Raw genomic sequence first — 19,639 nt, 5'->3', positions numbered from 1 at the left:
GAGCACATCTATGAGCAAAATGTAATGAAGTAATATTGAAACTCCCGCAGCGGTAAGTTATTGACCCATGTGCATGAGTGACATTAAATGAATTGCGCTGTAACATATAGCCTATAGACCGTTTTGACATTGTTAAAAGGAGATGTTAAAGTTCTCCAAACCTAAAGCCTCCTTACAGACTGAATAGACGTGCTGAGGTCTTAAACAAATATAATCAGATCATTAGAAATGCACAAATCCCCGTGGGCGCGAGCTCCCTGCGCGCGAGCTCCCTGCGCGCAGCCGTGACGCAGCTCTTAGACACGTTATAGCTTCACAGGTCATTAAGCAGCTGTACCACTGAGTTGAAATTGAAACAGTATTATTAATATTTGCGACAGTTGTTTCTCTTTCTTGGACAAAAAAAAATGATAAAGTTAAACTGCATTAATCTTGACAAGCTGATGGAGGAGTTTGGTCAACTGGAACAGGTAAAGTTAGCCAGCTAAATTGCTAGCTGAGGTGTGCTCATGAGTAAAACGTGTGAGGAGAAGTTCGGGGAACAAAGTTATAACCTTTGTCACAACTTTACAATGTCAAACTAGGTTACTGTAATATCGTTACTGTCATGGTCCAAGTAACTGATGTCAGCTCCTTTTCACTCGTTTGTATCTTAGTGTGCAATTTCAGTTCCTGTCTGCTGGCGTCTGTTTTGTCAGATAAAACAAGAGAGAAATAAGGGACACGAACCAGCTATAAATAACAGTAACCGGATCAAATATGTATAAAAGTATAATTGAAACAATGCCCCTACTGTCTAAGATTGAATACAGAGTACCAGATGGTGTCCTGTCATATATTGTACTTTGTTGTACCTGTTTGTGAGGATGTTGGGGAACATTTTCTCTTTTACTGTTTCTAAACAGAAGATTACAGAAGTAAATGGAAAAAACAGCTTGTTGGAAATCATGTTGGAGGATTCAAACCGACTGGTGAAATCCCGTCTGACCAAAGAGAAGAGTCTGACCGAGGGTGAGTTTGGGTCTTCACACCATGGATGTATGAAAGCTGCATTTTTCTGTTTTTTGATAACGTGTTTGTTTCCTAGGATTTAAAAGCCTTTTGGTGCCTGATGTTGTGTTTGTGTGTCTCCCTCTGCTGGGGATTTTGCCAACTGACAAGTCAAGACTGTTCTTGTTTTCAGGATGCAATTGGGATCTTCAATTTGAATACATTTGAAGCTGAGGTTGGCTCATATGTTGAGGAATATAATCAGACAAAAGCTGTTCGAAATATTAAATTGAGTCAATTTAAATAAAAGTACTTACGATGTACTTGGAAGCTGTAATAGCTATATCCACATTCAACCCGGCACCTGCTCCAATTCAGCAAATGTTTGCTTAAGTTTGTATATTATGATACTTGATTAGCTTTATCTATTGTTTTTTTTCTGCATTACATACATAACAAATTACATTCCAAGCAACAATGACCTGATTGCCTAATGAACTTATTGTGCCAGACTGAGGTTTAATGCTTGCACATAGTTAACATTTACACTAATCTAGATGTAAAGTACAAGATGGGAGAGTTTATTCCTTCCTGTATAGTGTACAGTTTCTACCCACAGAAGAAAAATGTCGTGGTTAAAAAAAAAAACCGTTCTAACCCCCATTGACTGGATTCATATTTGTACAATAACATATGTTTGGGACCTAAAAACAATCAAATATAATCCTGACATCGTGATCCACCTGTTGCAGAGAAAGGAAGCCTCCTCGTCACACTGAACGGACTTCAGCAGACTCTTCAGGAGCAGTGCAACCTCAGAGGTAACTGGAAGAACCTGCTGAACTTGTATTCATTTAGAACATATCAACAACAAAATTACACATCTGTTTGTCAAAAAGAAACATTAAAAGTGTGGGTTTTTTTCAACACTCACTAGAAATATTGTTGCTGTTGTTTGTATTTATGAGTGAAAACATCTCTGGGCAAGTTTGATGAGTGATACTTATTTAACAATAGAATTATATTTATTAATAAAACATGAAACTAAATAGATAGAAGAAGAAAATAAACACATAAAGAAGAGATATCATCAGAGACTTAACAAAATAACAGCATCATCATAATAGTCTTCATCATTTTATGAAATCATATGTAAGGATAATGTTTCTCAGCACGACTGTTCATGTTTCAGTGGAAAACGAACAACTCAAGAATAAAAATGCGGATCTGAAACAACAGAATAAGAAAGCAGTAGAGGTAAGGATGCGTGTACACACACACACACACACACACACACACACACACACACACACACACACACACACACACACACACTCAGGTGTTTCCATTCACTCTGGCTGATCAGACCTGTATTCAGGTAGAAACTGTGCTGCTACGTTTAGAGTTTCATCACCACGCTAAATTAATAACAGTGTTAAGTGTGTAAATTCTTCCCAATGCTCACAGATCTAGCCAACCCGCTGCAACAGGTAAGTGAGGGAGCTGTCAGTCAAGCTCAGGATGAACATGTCTGCTCTTGTTAAGCAGCGCTCAAACCAGGCAACAGAAGTGAAAACATCTGTGGGCTGCAGGTGCATTGCAAACGCCTCCTTACCGGGATTTTTCAAACCGCAGTTATTTGTGTTGTTATCAGGTTGGAGAGGCTGAAGTTCAGCGGCTGCTCAGTAAGATGGCTGCAGAGGAAGAGAGACACAAGAGGGAGCTAGAGGCTGTAAGACAGCAGTGCAGGAGAGAGACGGAGGACAAGCACAGGGAGGCTTTCAATCAGCGTAAGTCCCAGTGAAACCACGACACCCTCACAGACCAACACCGGTGGAAGTGGACTCACTGTATGAGTGCAGGAAGATGTCAGAGCTGCAGACACTGACTGATACATGGAACAGGGTGAAGTCACAGTGTGCCATCCCGCTACATTTATCTGGCAGCTTTAGTTACGTGACACAATGGATAATATAACAAGCTTTTAAAATACAACACATTATTGTTGGTTTGACATGTAAAATATTAAACCAGTGTTTAACTTTATTCTGCAGCTCCACCAAACAGTAATTAGAGAAAAAGCTGGAAACTGATTTGTTTATCAGAGCTGTTTTTCTTCTTTCCTGCCCCAGTAGTCATCTGTTTACCCCTCAACATTTATCTGCTGCCTCTGAGAATAAAACTGGATATAAAGTAGTTCAAACTAGCTCCACCTGCAGCAGCTACAACAGTAACATGCTGTTTACACTGAAGCTTCACTATTAGTAATCTAATGATGTCATATGTAATAATATACCAGTCAGATTGACCAAACCAGGACTTTTCTTTTTTTTGCGACCACATTTTGCTGCTACTGATGTACTTTAAATCTGGCTGGGTGAGTGTTTAACATTAACACTCATATAAATGCAGTTCCAATGCCGCTCTTACGCCCTCACAGACTTCAGTGCGTTCCCTTGAAGTCATGACTGTCTTTTGTAAAATGATCCATTTGAGGGTTCTCCCACTGACCTTTTCAGCCTTTTCATCTCAGGACAAAAAAAAATAATCAATCAACAAAGAAAACCTTCAGACTGAAAAATAGTTTCAGTCAACAAAAACTAAAAATGTTCAACAGTGTCAACATTTTATTATAATATAAAAAGATTACACATCAAAATGTTAGTTTTATATGAATATGACATGTACCATGTTGGAGACTTAATGGTTTGTTGTCAGAAACCGAAATATCGATTTTATTTTTTTTATTTATTTATTTTTTCTTCAGAGTTTGCTGAAAGCAGCAGCTTCACATTAAAGCGATGCTGAAATTGGAAATGCACATCACAAAAAAGAAAAATAACCCCAATAGAAAAGGAGTCGGCAAGATGATGTCGTTTCTAACTGTAATCTCACATGTTGTCACCAAGCAGCAGTGGAAGAAGTATTCAGACTCTTTACTTCAGTAAAATGACCAATACAGCAATATACAAATACTCTATGCAAAGTGATTGGATGTTTCTGGGCCTACTGATACATCACATATACAAGATAAGCGCCCATATTACATTTATATCTAACATATCTATTTCTTCAGTCTATCAGTAAAATGTTGTCCATGTGGCATTATTTTAGTTTCATAACAAAAAGTCCTAAAAATGTCATTCTCATATCAGCTCACAGCGTCACAGCAGGACGGAAATGTAATCATCCAAAAACAGATTTTTTTTTTTTTTTTTTTGCATTTGGATGGTCCTTGTGGTTTATTTGGTTTGCAGTGGAAATTAAAGACGCCGAAGTGAAGAAGCTGCTGGAGAAAAAGGACCTGGATGAGGAGGAGATGAGGAAGAGGATGAAGGATCAGGAGAGGGAGAGGCAGAGCGAACTCCTGAAGTTACAGATGGAGGTACGTAGAAAGATGCTTTCAAACACGAGGATGTTTCTGACAAACGGGGATCTATGTGTTTGTTTGTCAGTGTTAAGGAATCACTGTTGTCTTTAGCTGACAACCTAACGAGCCAATTTGATAATAATCAGCTTTAAGTAAAGTCGGGCTGCTTGAAGGTTCATTGATTTTCAACAGCAGATATTAAACTTGCACTGATGAATCGTTTCTGTAAAATCCTGTCAACGACCAGCGGTGTGAATGTAGCTGGTGCAGGACAGTAACGGGTGCATGTTTAGAAAACACAGGGCTGATCATTTCAAATCAAGTTCACACCAGTGTTCAGTGTTTTTAGGAAAGCTTTTTCAAATGACTGTTGCTCCGTGTGTTTTTGCAGTTTGGTGCAAAGTTAGCCAGAGTTCAGAGTACAGCTCAGCTGAGTCAGCAGCAGCAGCAGCAACGTGGTTCTGAGCATCTTCAACAGAGTATCTTCAAAAGGGTGAGCAGCACACACACACACACACACACACACACACACACACACACACACACACACACACACACACACACACACAGCCTTTTACATCCTGTTTTGTACCCGTTATAGACGTTTATTAAATATCCTTTATTAGTAAGGCACAAAACAAAGTGTGATAATCAATCTGCAACTCAATGTCTTAATTAATATATTCCATGAGCGCCTGTGAGTAATGTGTTTGTGTGTTTGTGTGTGCGTGTGTGTTTGTATACTCAGAAGCTGCAGTTCTTCCAGGAGGAGAAGAATAAGGAGATTGCGGATCTGCGTCAGAGAATCAGAGAGCTGGAAGAGGTTCAGCGCTCCGGCAGCATCATCGAGAGCCGCCTGAAGAGAAGAAAGCTGTAGCTGGTTTACAGGCCGGCAGCTCCGCAGGTGCATGAATCCCCTCTGCAAGGAACTTCAGTGTTCATTTCAAAAGCAAAGATAATTCTTCACGTTTTTTTACAGGTGTACTTTATGCAGTTTTATTCCCCTGCTTGCAGGTGATCGTGTGCTGAGAGCTCGTTTTAACGCATGCCGTATTTCCGTCTGAGGCTTTAATCCAATTAGATGCCTGCAGGGAGGGAGAGCTGGAGGAAGCGTACATGAGGGGGAACACACTTCTGAGTGAATCACATAGCTGAGGGCCAATCTCATTCAGGGAATTAAATCTGTTTATGTCTTTTCATTCAAAGAATGAATTAAACTATGACTCATCTCCACTGTTTTGTTTTTTTCATTTAAGCTTAGAGATTCATTCAGAGTTTCAGTTGATGCTGAACATTGGAGGCTGAAATTGATTGTTGAAAGTCTGAAAATTATTATCTGAGCATTACACTGAGGAATTATGCTCTCTAGGTCTCTTGCCAAGAGTTAGACACGCCAATTGATAGCACTCATCTGTATGCTAAATATCAAACTGCCAGCCGCTGGCAAGCTTAAGTGATGCGCGAAGACTGGAAACACTTCCAGGACTGCTGTCATCACCGGGAGGTTGACAGTCAACCACACTTCAGGAATATTTCAGAATACTTCCACTGTGTGGCGCCCACCCTTACAGGAAAACCGCATGTGCAAAAATGTGTGACATGTGACCACACGCACATGTGATTGTGCACATGTGAAGCATGCATTTGGCCCGTGTGAAACATTTGGCTTTGGAGCGTTTTCATGATATAATGTATGAAGGCATATTTTTCACATATCTTCCCCAGGTGATCATATGTTGCAACATGTGGTAAACACGTGTCAACACTTTTATTAGAATCCAGAGCTGAATGAAAGACAGATCTCTCTGTGATGAGGTCAAATCGTCTCCAAGTAACATTGAAACGTGCCCTTGAAAATGTCCCGATGCCTTTCGAGTGTTGTGTCCCGCTTTTCCGCCCACTGCTCCTCGCGGCGACGGCACCTGGGTGAAGATGCTCTGCCCGGTGAGGCTCGTGCTTTATAATCTCTTTATCTGCGCTGTTCAGCCAGCGTCTAAAGGGGACAGAGAGCTAATCTCTACGGGAACATTGGCTAAGACCATTGCGTAACATTTCAATCGTCACAAAAACCAGGAGATCAGCCTGATCACACATGGGTGCCTTCTACTAAATCCACATATACTGACCACATACACTGAAAATACCCATATGTGTGTAGGTTTGTCATGCGTTGTGAGGTTTTGCCTCTTCTTTTTTTTTTGCCGCCATGAACTGACGTAGGTCATTTGAAGCGATTGTGAAAGACCTAAATTAAAAGTGGATCAGAGTTCACGACACCACCGTCATCTTTTGTTCCTCTGTGACGAGAGGAGCGTTCAGACGGGGAGAGGTGAGGGGGCGTGGCCAGCGATGCCCACTGGATGATGGTTGATGGCTCAAACCAGCGCGCCCCCTCTGCTGCTGCCTGCAGCGTCGTCAGCCGTCGGTGTACAGTAGCCTGTTAGAGAGCCCGGAGGGAGACGACGACGCCGTCGTTCTGACTTCAGCATGTAAGCGAAGACGGGGTTTTTTCTGGGTGCTGCTGTGCCAAAAGAAAAACTCTTTTTTTTTCTTTTTTCAATTTTTGTATATTCTTTGCAAATAGACTGGAGCCACTTTTTGAAGCAGAAGAGCAATTTTCAAAATTGGTAAGAAGACTTCAGAATTGTATTGTATTTTCTCCCATATATGTTCTTGATGTCTTTTTACATATTGGTAAAATTACAATGAAATGTGTACAAAGTGTTGCTTGTAGAGTTTGCATCTAATGTATTGGTGTAGTCTTGAGGAAAAATAAGTGCATCATGTTCAGACATCACAAAGAACTGCAGGAAGATTTGGTTCAAGTGGTTAATGAAGAAATATGATTCCCTTCAATAATGTAAAAATTCTGGGCTTAATTTATGGAAAAACTTGAACGTGCCGTGTTCTTCTGTACACACAAATAAGAGCGTTTACAAATCACGAGCTGGTAATGACTCAAAATCGTGTTGTTGGTGTTTTTGCAGATGCCATTATCTTCAGCCTGCTGCAGAGATGCATGGAGGCCGGTACCAGGTGACCAACAGCCCTTTCCACCACAGCCTCTACAGCCTGACGGACAGCTCTCAAGGCGGCGTTGATGATGAAGAGAGCGAACCCCCGCTGCCCCTCACCCCGCTGCAAAAGCTCACCACCGACATGTGCAAGGACGAGAACACCATCAAGGAGCTGATCATCGGACGCAGGGTTGGATTCTACAAGATCCGCGGAGAGATCGGCTGCGGGACCTTCTCCAGGGTCAAAATGGCTTTCCACGCTCTGACCAGAGGTAGACGGACAAGCGCCTCTGATTATCTAACCGTTAGACCTTCACCTCTTCCCTGTGGCCTCGCCTGTGATCCTTCCCAGAACACCTGATTAATAGCTTAAGGAATACGCTGAACAGTTTGACAGCTTGAATTGGTTGCAGTCACTCATTAAATACCACGAGGAAAAGTTTAAAACATGGCTGACGCACCTTTATTGTTAGTACAGTTCATCACAGGCCTAAAATTGAGACCCAAACCCATATCAGCATCCTCAACCCTTTAACACACTCCGGGCCGAATGCTGCTGAGGTTTGACGGACGTCTGCTGCAACTGTTCCAATATTTGTAATGAGAGTGCGAACACAACAAAAGGGTCGTTTATTTGCCTTTTCTTTTTAAAAACGTTTTATTAATTTTACAAATTATAAACCAAACAGAGAAGGAACATTTCAAGTAATATGTCAGGTGCGTGGGTTACATAAATACCTGCTTCCAGCCGGAACAACGTTGTTGTTGTTTTTTTTTTAAAGAGATCAATGAATGGATACGGTTTTTTTTTTTTTTGTGAAGGAAGAACTGTTAATATTTCTCTTCCTCTTCCTTCTTCCTTTTCCTAAAAGTCAACCAAGGAACATTCAGTTTGCAGTGATGTACCCCTGAGGAGTCTCAGGACGTTCTTATTTTAAAAAACTGGAACCACAGATTGTTTGGGATTTTTGCTTAATAAATGCCTTTTGCATTTAAGTACAAAGATAATGACTGTAACCCTTGAGACCTTTTTGGCCACTCTGACCAACAGTCCAAACACTCCTCACGATGAAACAAGAGGAAAGTAATACATTCTCAAATGCAACCTGGTGATATTTGGCACTTTGTCGGAAAATATTACTTAAAGGACCAAAAGAAAAAAACAGCAGACTGTTGTTAAATGTCTCTCCGTCCCCTCATCCATTCCTCTTTCAGACAAAGTGGCCCTGAAGATCCTGGACAGGTTGCGTCTGGACGCTCAGGCCCAGCGCCTGCTCTCCAGGGAGATCACCAGCATGGAGTCCCTGCAGCACCCCAACGTGGTCCGTCTGTACGAGGTGGTGGAGACGCCGAGCCGCCTCTACCTGGTGCTGGAGTACGCAGGAGGAGGAGACCTCCACAACAAGATCTGCAGCGATGGAAAACTCTCCGAAAACCTCAGCCAGATCACCTTCGCCCAGATCCTCTCTGCCATCAAATACATGGTGAGTGACGTTGGAACCTGTCTGAGCTACATCATGTTCTCCTCATCATGTTCTCCTCATCATGTTCTCCTCATCATGTTCTTTTCATCATGTTCTTCTCATCATGTTCTCCTCATCATGTTCTTTTCATCATGTTCTCCTCATCATGTTCTTCTCATCATGTTCTCCTCATCATGTTCTCCTCATCATGTTCTCCTCATCATGTTCTTTTCATCATGTTCTTCTCATCATGTTCTCCTCATCATGTTCTCCTCATCATGTTCTCCTCATCATGTTCTTCTCATCATGTTCTCCTCATCATGTTCTCCTCATCATGTTCTTCTCATCATGTTCTCCTCATCATGTTCTCCTCATCATGTTCTCCTCATCATGTTCTCCTCATCATGTTCTCCTCATCATGTTCTTCTCATTATGTTCTTCTCATTATGTTCTCCTCATCATGTTCTCCTCATCATGTTCTCCTCATCATGTTCTTCTCATCATGTTCTCCTCATCATGTTCTCCTCATCATGTTCTCCTCATCATGTTCTTTTCATCATGCTGTTAGTTTGCTAATCAGTCCTGTTGAAATGAAACATGTTTAAGACTAAACAGTAACTTTATTATCATTCTAAATCATCATTTATAAAGCTGTGAATATCTCATCAGTTGAACAGAACGACTGACACACATCCCTTCTTCTATCAGAGAATGTGTCACCGCAGATTGACTCTTTCAGAGTACCAAACCAGCATCGTATGTTGTTGTTTTTTTTGCGCAGCACAACGTCAACATCATCCACCGGGACCTGAAGGCGGAGAACGTTCTGTTCACCACCGGCGGCTGCGTGAAGGTGGCTGACTTCGGATTCAGCACTTGGGTGTCCAACCGCAACAACGCCCTGGACACCTTCTGTGGCTCTCCACCCTACGCCGCCCCGGAGCTTTTCAAGGACGAGTGCTACCTGGGGCCTCCGGTAGACGTGTGGGCCATGGGGATCCTGCTCTTCTTCATGGTGACCGGCACCATGCCGTTCCGTGCCGAAACCATCGGCAAGCTGCGGCGCAGCATCATTGAAGGCACCTACGCCATCCCCCCCTGGGTGCCCGGGCCTTGTCAAAGGCTCATCAAGGGCATCTTGAAAACAGCCCCCGAAGATCGCTACGCCGTCGACCAGATGCTGGGCTGCGATTGGCTCTTACCTGTGGAGTTCCCCTGGTCATCGGTGTCTGCCGACCCGGGGAGCCCTCCGCTGAGCCTGCAGGACTTGAATTGCGGCGACCCGGAGGAGGAAGAGGAGGTCAGCAAGTCGCTGGAGGAGATCGGCGTCACCACGGAGATCCTGCGGAACAATCAGCTCAAAGACAGCCGCAGCCCCATCACCGGCGTTTACCGCATCCTGCTGCACCGAGCCCAGAAGAGGAGAGGCTACGACTGTCCTCCGGTGGTCCGGGGGATGGTGAGGGACCCCAAGAGGGAGGGGCTCCGGGCCTACAAGGGCCTCCGGCACACCTCCAAGTTCTGTGTGCTTTCATAGCAGACTGTTCCGCACAATTTTTTATACAAACTTCTTTTATACCAATAACGTGTAACAAATAGCAGACATATTTTGTATCATTATTTAACATTTGATATTGTCGATTTTTTTTTTTTTTTTTCAGTTCTTAGCTTTTGATACATTTGTTTTAGTCCTACGATGCAACTTTTTGTGATAGCCTTAGATAAAAGTAAAAGTGCCTGATGAACTTAGGCAAAAGTAAAAAATTATTCACGTTGTTATTAATACAAATAAGGAGTGATGTATCCCTATCAAATTGTTTGGGTTTTAGAGGCCTGAAGAGGGGAAAAGTTTGCAGTACATTAAAGAAAAAAGGTGATTTGGTGTTTTTTGGGACTCATCATTTCAACAACAACAAAAAGAAGCTCTTTACAAGCTCTAGGAGGCAAACAGACCTAACCTACCTACCTACCTACCTACCTACCTAACCAAACAGACCTAACCTACCTACCTACCTACCTACCTAACCAAACAGACCTAACCTACCTACCTACCTACCTAACCAAACAGACCTAACCTACCTACCTACCTACCTACCTAACCAAACAGACCTAACCTACCTACCTACCTACCTAACCAAACAGACCTAACCTACCTACCTACCTAACCTAACAGACCCACAACAGAAACCTGTGTTAACAACAGCATCGACATCGGTAATGATTTATTTTAAACCCATCAAATAATGGATTGACACAACTAATTGCCAAGCGAATGTTGGCGCTGCTGATTTGAACGTTTCAATACTTACCGACTCAAAGTTAAACCCATAAACCACCTTTGTCTCTTGAAAAGACTCATTGTTCATGGAAAGCTAAAGAAAATGGTTAAAAGAAGCGATGCGTCACAGAGATTTCATTGTCTGTGAGCAGAGCAGGTGGCTGCTGCTGCTGCTGCTGCTGCTGCTGCACCCAAACAGCTTTGTGGCCAGTTTACCAAAGTTTCACCAAGTGGCTGCCAGTAAATAATAGTCCAACAGCAGCTGGCAGGACACCAGATGATACTCAGTACCCCCCCCCCCCCCTCTCATGTCCACAACCGGTCCAAACCAGCCAGACCCACCCCCAGCCCCCCTCCAGCACTGGACTGACTCACCCCCGACTCCTCCCAGCCCAGCCCAGCCCAGCCCTGCCCTGCCCGACCCCCACCTGCAGGAAAGCGGCAGATGGCGCAGCGTGGCCGCGGAGACATCTGCAGGCGAGACAATAGGCGCTCTGTGCGGTCCGCACTGGAGCTGACAGGCCGGGAGCTCCGCTATTGTGCGCTGCGCCTTACACATGCAGATTGAGGTCTGCGGGAGGAGGGACCGCAGAGGTGGTTGGGTTTTTCCTCTCCAATAGGGACAACAGCGAGCCTTAGCGCCTCCCATGCAAATCTGCTGAATTTGAAACTTTTGTTAGTTTCATACCCCTCCGCCCCCCCCCCCCCTCTCTGACCCTTCACCGTCTCCTCCAAAAACACACAACTCATCAGAAAACCCAACTTTGTAAAAGAAAGTGAAAACACAACTCAAGAACTTTTTTTTTTTTTTCATTTTATTGAACATCTTCCACTTACAATTTCCAATCATTTCTACTGTTAGAAAGACATACATTAGTTTGTTTCCATCATCGCTCCAACAAGATCAGAACATTGTAAGTCAAATGTTTACTTTGAAACATTTCTGTCTCCAATACATAAAATAATCTAACAAATTCTCAAAATTTTGAACATTTACTTAATTTAGCCTTTTTCTAAAGTGAAACCTTTAGGGTACAGACTCTCCATCAAGTTTTGTTTTTATATTTTTAGAATATTTGTGTCGTTGTTAAATTTCTAAAGTGAAACCTTTAGAGAATTAAGACAATTCTGGAAAGTGGGAAAGATTTCCGCTGATTGCAACTGTTGTCATGTTGCTCAGCAAAGAGGCCATCTTTAAAAAGTCCCTTTTTAAGAAGTCCTCTTCCTCAGCACCGCTTCTTCTCCTACTGCGCGTGCTTGAACGTGCGACATTTGCTCTGTGGGACCACAGGACGCAGAACTCGCTTCTCCTTCCTCTCCAAACCTCATCCGCACAAAGAATGAGGGTCGATGTGTCGCTCTTGTGGCATACCTGACCTCATTCACATAAAGAATGAGAGTCATCTTGGCATGGACGGGACAAGAGGCGACGGTTCACGGGGGCCCCCTCGGGCCGGCGCCGTGCTGCCTGGACGGGAATCCTCCTCAGGAGTATCCAGGGATGAGCAGAAACAGGGTCATCCTGGTCATCAGGATGAGTATTTCCAGGTAAGAAGCTTCGCAGCATCTGCTCAGGCAGGTGAGGAGCCAAGTCCCAGATCAACGCTCGGGGAGGCTGATCTCAGGAACCCAGTCGTTCAGACGGCGGCTCTCCTCACAGAACAGGTGCAGCTTCTCCAGAGCAGGGTCCTCCCAAGACCCGTCAGCTGGGTTCTGTTCAAACAAGAGAGGGGAAGTACATTTAGTCACGTGTTTCCTTCCAAAAAGCACCACATATTCAGACTGGACATGCTTTCGGATCCGACGGTCTCCTCCACTCAGCTCTGCGTACCGTGATGAGGACGCAGTGGGCATCTTCAAGCTGCTCCGCCTTGTCTCCAACGATCTCAGCCAGACGCTGCATGTCGCTCACTCTGACGATGCTGATGTCGTTGTCGAAGCAGAAGGACTGGATGAGGGTGAAGTGGATCTGGAGAGCGATGTCACAATCGAACTCCTCATCCACGGCCAGGACGCAGAAAGACACGCTGTCCGGGTCACTGTGGAGACATAAAAAAAAGCACAACAACAATTACATCACATCCACAACACAAATCAAAGTGTTTTAAATCATTAAGTTTGAAGTGGTTGTATATCTTTAGCGGAATGTCATACTTACAGATTCATAACTTTTGCGCACTCGTAGACGCCGACAGTGAGGGACTCGTTGTCTTTAGCGGTCACCAGGACCTCCTCCATGGCTTTGCCGGTGCACTGAGCACGCTCGGTGGGTTTCTGGATCAGGACCTCCTCAAGAGTCATGATGAAGATGATGAAGATATTCCGCAACGGGAGAGAATTTCAGAGAGTTCGTTCGGAGAGTAAATCCGAGAGAGAACAGAGTGCTTCCAAAGCTGCAGTCCTCCTCTTTTATACCCTGCAGCTCGTGCGGCGCAGTGAAAGGGCTGCGCCCTGATTGGCTAAAGCTGAATGGTGTATTGGTATGATAATACTATTGTCACACTCTGGCTCGTGGCAGATTGATGGGGGTCATCGAGCCACGCACGCTCCCCTCTGCAGCCTGCAACTAAAAATAGCTTCATTAAAAGAAAAAGGTTGATTACTCTGCAGCGTTTTCGTGCAAAGTACGACTCAGCATTCTAGATACTACACAACGGATGCACTTTTACATGCATACATCTAGTTATGATAACTCTGTCGGAAGGGATTTTACAATCAGTTGTAACTCAGAAAGTGTACAGAGGTCATTTTTAGCCATATTAGCACCAAAAAAAAAAACACTTTCCAAACATAAAAACCTTGTGAACTTAAACTTAACAGACTCAATGATCTTTCTTAAATTTCAAACTTGTGTTGATAGTATTTCAGTAGCAACATGGGGAAAGTGTGAAGCCCCCTCCCCCGACCTCACTCCCCGAGCTGCAGAGAGGAAGGGCAGGTGGATGGTGCCATCTGTGGACTAGAAGCTGGCCACAAAACGGCCCCATTGTGCGCACAGAAGCCCCTCTATTATTATGGTCCCCCATACAAATGCAAATGAGCAGCGCGTGCCAGCACGCTGTGCGTGCTGCGCAATCTGCACTACTGGCCCATGCGGACCACGTGGCCATCAGCTGGCCACAGAATCCTTGCTCTGCTTTTATTTATTTACTCTAGGGAGTTGAGGAGCCACATGGACTGAACTCTGCAGGAAGAACTGCAAAAGTTTATTGCACTTCTGTTTGGTATTTGGTGCACAGCTTCAAGAACTGTATTTATCTGGGGTCTGAATGCCCCTGGCAACTTTCTATGAATTACCCTTTACTTTAATGCAGAACGAAACTTTTACACAAGGCTATACTTCATCTGTTCTACCGGTTGATCCGTTTCTGCGTAACAGACCGGGTTTACTTAATAATATTTAGTATTTGGCATCCATTAAATGTCTTTATGTAGTTCTAAATAAACATACCTCTGACAGTTTTTTTTTTTTAATGTTGTTTTTTTTTTAATGAATTATCCATAACAGTTACCATGGGCAAACTTTTACGCACGGCTGTATTTCACTTGGTTCACTGATAAAGCTGATTCTCTTCAACATCTCGTGTTTATTTGGTGCTATTTAATCTGCATAATAATCCAAACCCCATCCTGCATCAGGTCAGGCCTGCTGCCACTGCTGCCTAAATAGAGAGGGGGTGAGAGGGGTGGAGTTGGGAGGCGGTGCAGGAGACACAGGTTGGCGGTGATTGATTCAGCGCTATTGTTCTACGGAAGGCAGAGCGGCAGATGGAGTACTGTCGCTATGAGTGACCCCCCCCCTCCCCCTCCCCTCCCGCCACCCTCTCCTATAAACCCAGGTCAACCTCGACCGCAGGGCGCGCCGAGCTTTTGTCTGCAAGTCTTCACATTCGACAGTCTGTTGTCTGAGTTTTGATGACATTTTAATGCCAAAGAGGAGAGCTTATGGTCCAAACTTCCACAATGAAAAGTGTTATCTCCAAAAGTTGCCGTGCGTGAAAGGCAGATAAAAACCACTTTCAGTTTGAGATGTAAACACATGCAAGAATGTTGAAAGTGTTGTGTTTGACAACAAAACGCTTATCTGCAAACTATTGCAGCAACGGTGTTGTTTGTTTACGTCTACACGTCGCTTTCAGCTTCAGTCCGCGTGCTGTTAAACTCATCTGCACATTGAAAGGCGTCAATTTGGTCTAAAGTTTGATTTGGAAGCAGCTGATCGAGACTCAAACACTGATCTATGTCCGGAAGGATCAGCTTGCACAGCCACAGGGCAGGCGCGTGCAAATCGATACCAACCTATTGTTGCTGGAGCACATCTGGCAGACGGAGGCCTCCCCGGCAGCGCGCGACAGGTGTTGGTGGTCAAAGCTCTTTTATGTTTTATGGTGGCCTCCGTCAGCAGAGCCCATCGTGTCTCCGCAATGATGGAAAGTGTCGAAAGATGGCAAGATAGTCAAAGTTGTTCAAATATTTGGATTCCAGTGTGTCCTGATGTGGCTTATGTCTAAAGAAAATAGTCCCATGTTTTAGGAAATGAAAATACAATATCCTACTGAATAATTTTTCATTGATTAAATAAGTTCCCTTTCGTGCCATAAATACAATAAATATGAAACCCACTGAACTGAAGTGTGACGTAGTTACGTTTCTGCATTTTATTCAACTCAGAATTCAAACCCATTAATGATATTTGCAGCGGAATTAAACATTGCAGCCATTACGCCCAGCAGGTGCTGCCCGCCTTCCTTTGTCCATCGTCCCATCACCTTCCCCCCGAGGGACAGATGGTATATCTCCCCGTTGCTGTGGAGAGTGATGCCGACTGAGAGATCTCCAGATGCCACGCGCCTCAAGTGAGGAACGTCTTTACGCATGCAAAGCACCGGCGCGTGCCACTACCTAATCTACAGAAACAGTCCATGCCGTGAAATTGGTCATGAGTTGTAAAAGTCTGTCTGACATCCAGTACAGCTGAGATGGTGGATATCCTGGCCTAAAAAGAAAAGAACACAGAGAAGCTGCAGGTTGATGCAGCTTTCTGATACATGGTGCTGATTTTCAGTTTTAATGATTTCATTTTATTCTCTCATTATCTGGGGTATGAAACGTGTTAAAAGGAATGTAAGGGACTTGTCAGTGTTATTGCACGTTTTAGTTTCCTTATACAAACCATGTATATTTTACTAATGATCTATTCAGGTATTTTCAGTAACATGCTGTTAGCTACTTAATTTTGATATTTATAGAATTTTTACAGACAGCTTTTGTCTACATCAATATTCAGGAATAAAATATTAAGGATTTAAGTAACTTAATTTGATCAACTTTAACCAGAACAATGAGAACAACCTGAAACTCAGACTTTTATCTTTTAGGTTTTCATCAGACAGAAAAACAACAACCTTTAGCTACAAGGAAGTTGTATCAGGTGAAACCTTTCAGAGGAGCGACATTTTCTGTTCATTCTGTTTCACATTTCAAGATTCAAAATCACTTTTAAGATTTTCACCACAGTCAGCTTTTGGCTTCCATTCATTTCCACACAATGTGAAAATAAACCAGCAACATGTGATGTGTGTTTGATTTGTGCATTTAACTCATTTTTTACCGAAGGTACAGCGCTTTCAGTTCAAACTAAAGTCTGAACTGTGTTTCCTCATAACAACAATTTAACTTTTACAAAAATGAAATCAGACTCGGTGAATGACTGAAAGTCAATTGCTTAGTTGATTGTGAGGGAAAACATTTAAACATCTGTTTCTTCAGTCTTGAAATATGAAACAATGTCAATGGACAACAGCTTCTAAATCTTGCAGAACTTTGCGGACTTTGGTGACAGCAGTCTGGTCTTCCTGTGTGGTTTCATTAGTCCTGTAAGCTGAAAGAATCATTTAGAGGTCAGAGAGTTTCTACATCTCATCCTTTCAACCAAAGCTGCCCCCGACTTTCTGAGACTTTTCTATAGGCACGCGTCCCTGAGGGTGGGGTGGGTGCTGCTGGTCTCTTGTTGCCATTGTGCTCCAATCAGCCAATCAGGAAGTGAGCGTGTGCCGACTTTGCAGTATAAATGCTGGAAGACTCCTGGCAGCAGCACAAACACTCTTCTTTGGACTTTCTAAACCACTTGAGCTGAACCATGCAGTCTCCTGGAAAATCTCTGAAGGAAGCTCTGCTCTGCGCTCAGAGCGAAGACCGACTCACTGTTGGAGTCTACGAGAGCGCCAAAATCATGACTGAGTAAGTAAACTGAACAGAACTTATATGTGACTTTTGCATCTTCTTTAAACAATCACCTTGATCGACATCCAACAGCAGCTAACCAGAGTTGACTTTTCTTTGTCCACAGTGACCTGGACAGCGTGTCTTTCTGCGTCCTGGCCGTGGATGAGGAGTTCGATTGTGACATCGCTCTCCAGATCCACTTCACCCTCATCCAGTCCTTCTGCTTCGACAACGACATCAGCATCGTCAGAGTGAGCGACATGCAGCGTCTGGCTGAGATCGTTGGAGACAAGGCGGAGCAGCTTGAAGATGCCCACTGCGTCCTCATCACGGTACGCAGAGCTGAGTGGAGGAGACCGTCGGATCCGAAAGCATGTCCAGTCTGAATATGTGGTGCTTTTTGGAAGGAAACACGTGACTAAATGTACTTCCCCTCTCTTGTTTGAACAGAACCCAGCTGACGGGTCTTGGGAGGACCCTGCTCTGGAGAAGCTGCACCTGTTCTGTGAGGAGAGCCGCCGTCTGAACGACTGGGTTCCTGAGATCAGCCTCCCCGAGCGTTGATCTGGGACTTGGCTCCTCACCTGCCTGAGCAGATGCTGCGAAGCTTCTTACCTGGAAATACTCATCCTGATGACCAGGATGACCCTGTTTCTGCTCATCCCTGGATACTCCTGAGGAGGATTCCCGTCCAGGCAGCACGGCGCCGGCCCGAGGGGGCCCCCGTGAACCGTCGCCTCTTGTCCCGTCCATGCCAAGATGACTCTCATTCTTTATGTGAATGAGGTCAGGTATGCCACAAGAGCGACACATCGACCCTCATTCTTTGTGCGGATGAGGTTTGGAGAGGAAGGAGAAGCGAGTTCTGCGTCCTGTGGTCCCACAGAGCAAATGTCGCACGTTCAAGCACGCGCAGTAGGAGAAGAAGCGGTGCTGAGGAAGAGGACTTCTTAAAAAGGGACTTTTTAAAGATGGCCTCTTTGCTGAGCAACATGACAACAGTTGCAATCAGCGGAAATCTTTCCCACTTTCCAGAATTGTCTTAATTCTCTAAAGGTTTCACTTTAGAAATTTAACAACGACACAAATATGACTTAAAAAATAACCTAAAGGTTTCACTTTAGATATTTAACTTAAGAAAAATGTAAAAGTGTTAAAATAAAAAAAATAAAAATACAATTATGTTAATCTGACTGAATATTTAAATGTGAAACAGAGAGAAAAAAAACAAAATGAAAATGTTCTATTTCTTGAAGGAACTTTCCCTTCAGCTTGATGACAAATTAAATAATTTGTTCTCTTTATATCTATTTTTTTGTAAGATGAAAACCTACAAATAAAATATTTGAATTCATTTTTGCTCACTAGTGGTTATTTGGTTTGTGGACCTTCCCTGTGGTCAAATCTTTTATTTTGATTCCTGTGCATTTAAATCTGAGTCTGGACAAATCAGTCATCTTATATAATTACCTCAGTCTACTTTTACACACCATTTGTTGTAATTTCTCCCATGAAGAAGCAGAGGGAATTATTCAGTTATTAAATGTACCAACTAAAATGTGAGCGGTTGAATGTTATACCGAGCAGGTGCGTAAGGCTTTGTTTTATTTGTCTATATAGAAGGCTTCAAAGAATAGTCACACACTTTAGGAAACGTGCAGAGAGACCAGAAGGTTGAAATCATTTCTTTATGCAAACTGAGGGAGACGGATAAAGAACATTGAAGCAAAATGCAAAATTATGACAATACATTTCTTATTGATTACCGGTATTACTTCGTCATGGCATGTTCACTCCCTCTCCATTAATAATTCCAGTTAAAACCACCTCCTCTTGTCCTCTGCTGACCTGCTGTTCCTCCTGCAATCTAAATCCAATCCTTATTTCACTGTGAATCTGAGTTTCTTTTTACACTGACTTGTTCTTTACTTCCCTCACTGTATCAGCACAGTGTGAAGTTGGACTTTTGTGTGCAATAAGAAGAAGTTAAAAATGTCTTTTCCAATCTTATGGAGATATGCTATTAACACCAACATAGACCTTAGAGAGACAACAATGCTAACAGGCGAGCTGCAACCTCTAAACTCATCAATGTGCTGCTGTTCTCTCTGAAACTCATTTTACAAATTTTGACAAATTAGTGCCATTAACTTTTTTCTGAATCAGTTGTTAGTTGCTCCTGTTTGGATGTGCAGAGATCACTGGATGCTTTGATGCTGAAGAAAAACCTACAAATACAAATGTTTTTCATTATTTTTCTTTCTATTAAATTTCAAAGTATTTTTTTTTAATTTTT

The 19,639-nt window shown here is 43.3% G+C and overlaps 4 protein-coding genes across 4 annotated transcripts; 3 read left to right on the top strand and 1 right to left on the bottom strand.

Moving 5' to 3' along the window:
- Positions 1–407: 407 nt before the first annotated feature.
- On the top strand, positions 408–5,261 carry LOC138625964 (coiled-coil domain-containing protein 152). Its single transcript, XM_069707311.1, has 8 exons — positions 408–470; positions 906–1,011; positions 1,743–1,811; positions 2,183–2,247; positions 2,645–2,780; positions 4,248–4,375; positions 4,752–4,853; positions 5,109–5,261. The coding sequence occupies exons 1-8, from the start codon at positions 408–410 to the stop codon at positions 5,235–5,237; spliced, it is 798 nt and encodes a 265-aa protein (XP_069563412.1). The 3' UTR covers positions 5,238–5,261.
- Positions 5,262–7,375: 2,114 nt separating this feature from the next.
- nim1kb (NIM1 serine/threonine protein kinase) lies at positions 7,376–10,377 on the top strand. Its single transcript, XM_069707299.1, has 3 exons — positions 7,376–7,649; positions 8,593–8,861; positions 9,622–10,377. The coding sequence occupies exons 1-3, from the start codon at positions 7,376–7,378 to the stop codon at positions 10,375–10,377; spliced, it is 1,299 nt and encodes a 432-aa protein (XP_069563400.1).
- Positions 10,378–12,079: 1,702 nt separating this feature from the next.
- LOC138625949 (growth arrest and DNA damage-inducible protein GADD45 gamma-like) lies at positions 12,080–13,486 on the bottom strand. The gene is made up of 3 exons (XM_069707284.1): positions 13,277–13,486; positions 12,950–13,157; positions 12,080–12,831 (listed from the first exon to the last, which is right to left on the bottom strand). Exons 1-3 carry the CDS (start codon positions 13,417–13,419, stop codon positions 12,718–12,720), a joined length of 465 nt encoding a protein of 154 aa, XP_069563385.1. The 5' UTR covers positions 13,420–13,486; the 3' UTR covers positions 12,080–12,717.
- A 3,771-nt stretch (positions 13,487–17,257) lies between these two features.
- LOC138625939 (growth arrest and DNA damage-inducible protein GADD45 gamma-like) lies at positions 17,258–18,426 on the top strand. The gene is made up of 3 exons (XM_069707273.1): positions 17,258–17,358; positions 17,468–17,675; positions 17,794–18,426. The coding sequence occupies exons 1-3, from the start codon at positions 17,258–17,260 to the stop codon at positions 17,905–17,907; spliced, it is 423 nt and encodes a 140-aa protein (XP_069563374.1). The 3' UTR covers positions 17,908–18,426.
- Positions 18,427–19,639: the final 1,213 nt, after the last annotated feature.

Source organism: Brachyistius frenatus, unplaced genomic scaffold (genome assembly GCF_029030835.1).
Source record: "Brachyistius frenatus isolate BFR_SWC_R1_liver_20210118 unplaced genomic scaffold, ASM2903083v1 Contig_3, whole genome shotgun sequence".
In the NCBI taxonomy this organism is placed as follows: Eukaryota; Metazoa; Chordata; class Actinopteri; family Embiotocidae; genus Brachyistius; species Brachyistius frenatus.
Note: the sequence above shows the minus strand (reverse complement) of the source record. Positions and strands in the feature narration are given on the sequence as shown.